The following is a 3,740-nucleotide window of genomic DNA, read 5'->3' as shown; positions in this document are numbered from 1 at the left end:
TAAAAAAATCAAGAAAGTGATTTCAGTAATTTTTTATTAACAGAGAATATACAGCATTAATATCCTGTCATTTCATTTTAATGAATTTTAACTTTTTCGATTTTTTGGATGGGTCTTTATATATACAGCCTTTTAGATGTAGGCATTCCAGTATGCCCGACCTCACTTCTGTCTTTTGATAGCCATTCATCTAGCCATGTCAGCTTTTGGATGATTTAAAGATTTTCTAGAGAAAGAGGTGACAGATAGTTAAGTAGGTTTGACTGTAGCGTGCTGTATGATTGCATGTTTTCGGGTTGTAGGGGGAGTATGGATTGGCTGAAGCTGTTGCAGAGATCAAGGAAGGCAATAATCAGATCAAAGTTAGGGACAGGTAAAAACATACATCATGTTAGAATTAGCTGTAAATGATTCTGTATTTGTTTACAACATTACTGGGCTATATAGGAACAACTGTGTACCTGGAAGTTTTCGCCACATTTTAACTTTCGCCTTTTTCGCCCTCGGCAATGAGGGTGAATTTATCATAACAGCGATTATAAGTACACAGCATACCATATATAGCAATCAAACATGAAGGGCAAACTTAACACTCGGTGAACATTGATTTTGTCTGTGTTGGGCGAATATCTAACTGGGTGAATGTTTCGCAGTATACAGTATTACTTGGTATTATCTGTTGGCAAACATATTTTTTCTACAGAATAAAACATTGAAGACAATTAGTAACAGCAACACTTGACTTTTATATATTAAAATTAAAATTTCAGAAAATACAGTTTAATACAAAAAAAAAAATATTATGCAAAAAATTGGAAAACATGGCAATTAGTTATGAAGGAACAGTTTTGAAAAAATTATTAGATTTTTTATTCATAATATTTTTTCGTTGCTAAAATATTTTTAATATTTTTTATTTAAAAGTTAAAATCTCAAACAGTCCTTGAAAAGTTAAGTAAAATAATATTATCAGGATCGGAAGTTGTATTTGGAATTGAAAAAGTCTTCAACAAGAACAGTCTGGTTTGGAATATGAACATTTAAAAAATGTACTGCGGTGGTTTCACAGACAAATTGAGGAGTTGACTCAGTACATCAACAAAGTTGAGATGAAGATAAACGATATGGAGGAGGAGAACGAGGATCTACGATACAGACTTGGCCTTGACCCTCGGGAGCCCCTCGACCTCACACAGTTCAGGAAAAACAAGGCGACCAGGAAAGAGGAGGAGAAAGCTCTCAACTTTATACTTCAGCGGGAGGTAAGTTGGTCGTGGGTTATCTGTTCCTGATTGTAACAATCTGTAGCGGATAAAGAGGTCTCAGGGGCTAAAACTATTCATTTTCACATTGCAGTCAACATTCAATCAATGCAAAGTTGATTTTTCAATACATTTTTCAATACATTTTCCTTACAAAAAGGATTTTTTTGTCGAGCAGACATTACTTAGAAAGTGTCATGTTTATATATCATTGCCAGTTTTCATGTTTAAATGTCTTGTTAAAATATTGAAAATTTTAATTTACCAAAAAATCAAGTGTGTATTTTAATTGAACTCATTTGAGATTCCAGAGAATTTTGGGTAGTTATAGATAGATGCAAAACTCGAATTTATCCATTCATAAGATAACATTTTTTAAAGAAATAATTTAAATCTGTAACCAAAAGCTGGATTGAAATAATTTTAGAACCGAGTAACTTTTTTTTCTTCAGATTAACCTCGAAAAAAAATCATGAAAGCACATCCACAATTCATAATATTAGGATGATTTATTGCTTTCTCTCACAATGTGACATGTACATGTTTATTTTCAGGTGGAAAAACTTGAAGATGAGAGGGTAGTTTTAAAGAAGAAGATCCGAAAGCTTGCTCAGCAAACAGGACAGAGGTATATTTCTCTACCAATCGTGTTTTATATACATCGCGGAAACAGATTCCGAGAAATAAGGGGATGAAAACGTTTCAACCAAATGAAATGCTACTTTGATTCATATTAAGAGATATCAAAAAAAATTATATATGTTGTATGTTGTACTGGGTTTTTTACAGCCTCATCACCTCAGCAAATCTGAAACTAATTTCCAAATTGTGACTATGGATAAATATCTGAATATATATACGAATATATTTTTGTGTCTGTCATAAGCCACCTTGCATCCATTTGCGTACAATTTTAACCTTTTTGAAAATATTCTAGAGTAAAGTCGTAGGTTAAGTTGTTCTGAAGCTTTGACCAACTTTGACCAAAATTGGACCTGATTTCTGGAAATATATTCTGTAACACAAAAGTTAACATAGATGGTCTAACATCATGCATGGTGAGATTATTTCACAATGGAATTATCAAAAAATTTAAGAGATCGGCTTGGAGTGATGAATCTTTTCGTCAGTTATAGGAGAAATATCATTTTCAATATAATAATTAATTTTAGCATATCACTGTTAGGTCATGAAAATTATATATAAGGTAACAAAGGCATGCTGAAAGTACTAGAAATACTGACATGAATTATTTTTTCTCAAACTTCCGTCTTCATATGACTTCAGGCTGTGTAAGAACATAAATCCCCCAATTAAACTAGCCAAGCTTCTCAAGCGTTACTACTTTATCAGCAGATGTTTAGAAATAATTTCGGTTATATCTTCATGCGTCACTTTGTCGCAATTTTCAATCACACAACAATAACCTTGATTTCAAGGATATTTATTTACATTTGTAACAAAGACAGGTGTTTTTTGTTGTTTTGGTTGTCGGGGAATGTTTTGGTATCTATTCATAAAATAAAACTTTCGGGATGGTCAACACTAGTTTTGTTACGCTGTTGCAGAGCCGTAGCTCTGGGTCTGACTGCAGAAGACATGATGGCTGTGGCCGACTTCCAGGAGGAGCTCAAAGCGACGCGCGTCAAAAACGCCGAGGCTACATCCACAGGGGCGCAGATCAGACGGGAGGTTGAGAGCGAGGAGACGCAGTTGAGAGTTAGTTTCTCTACCCGTCATATATTTATACCGAAATGGCAAAATAATGACTACTTAATGTTAAATATTTAATTTTACAATCAATTAAATTCAGACTTTGAGTGTGAATCAAGGTTTAAAAACATATAAAGCAAAAAGTCATTTTAATATTAAAAAAAGGTAAAAAAAAAAAAAGGAAATGCCTGATTGATGTATTACATAAAAATGTAATAATTAACAAACTTATCATTTTGTAATATTAATAAATAAATACAAAAATGCCTGAATCATATCATTCTGGGATGACTCCATGTATATTACAAAGAAGGATTCATTAAATTACTACAGCATCGGGAGGCTGGCGACGAGTTCCGAGAGAACATGCGAGAAATGGACAAACTATACAGAGAGAATGCACAGTTCAAGGCCAAGGTCGAGCAGCTGGAAAACGACAACCGACAGCTGGAAGGCGGGCTCAAGGAAGTCCTGGAGAATCTTCAGAAGTACAAACCAGGTATGTTATCAAGAAATCGTGGCCATAACAAAGACAATGCAGTCAAACTATGCTGTAAACTTCACGAATATGGGCCTTCAGAGTTCTAAAAATTAAGATTTTGTAAACGTTCATATTTTAGTATAGTATGCTAATTTTACGGATTTTCACACCTTAAACACTATGCTAATTTGTAACTGTGCTATTAAATTGAAGTTTCTGTACAGTTTTCTATTTATTTTGAACACAATGCGAATTTATGATTTCACTAACTGAAGTTTCTGTAT

The 3,740-nt window shown here is 33.5% G+C and overlaps 1 protein-coding gene across 1 annotated transcript; it reads left to right on the top strand.

The window, feature by feature from the left end:
- Window positions 1-302: 302 nt before the first annotated feature.
- On the top strand, window positions 303-3,474 carry LOC110440963 (centrosomal protein of 290 kDa-like; the record flags this gene model as incomplete). Its single annotated transcript, XM_021484073.1, has 5 exons — window positions 303-373; window positions 1,070-1,262; window positions 1,817-1,890; window positions 2,831-2,981; window positions 3,309-3,474. Coding segments are annotated over 5 exons (655 nt in total), but the record flags the coding sequence as incomplete, so codon positions are not given.
- Window positions 3,475-3,740: the final 266 nt, after the last annotated feature.

The sequence above is a fragment of the Mizuhopecten yessoensis genome, unplaced genomic scaffold (genome assembly GCF_002113885.1).
Source record: "Mizuhopecten yessoensis strain PY_sf001 unplaced genomic scaffold, ASM211388v2 scaffold714307, whole genome shotgun sequence".
In the NCBI taxonomy this organism is placed as follows: Eukaryota; Metazoa; Mollusca; class Bivalvia; order Pectinida; family Pectinidae; genus Mizuhopecten; species Mizuhopecten yessoensis.
This window is presented reverse-complemented; position numbering and strand designations above follow the sequence as displayed.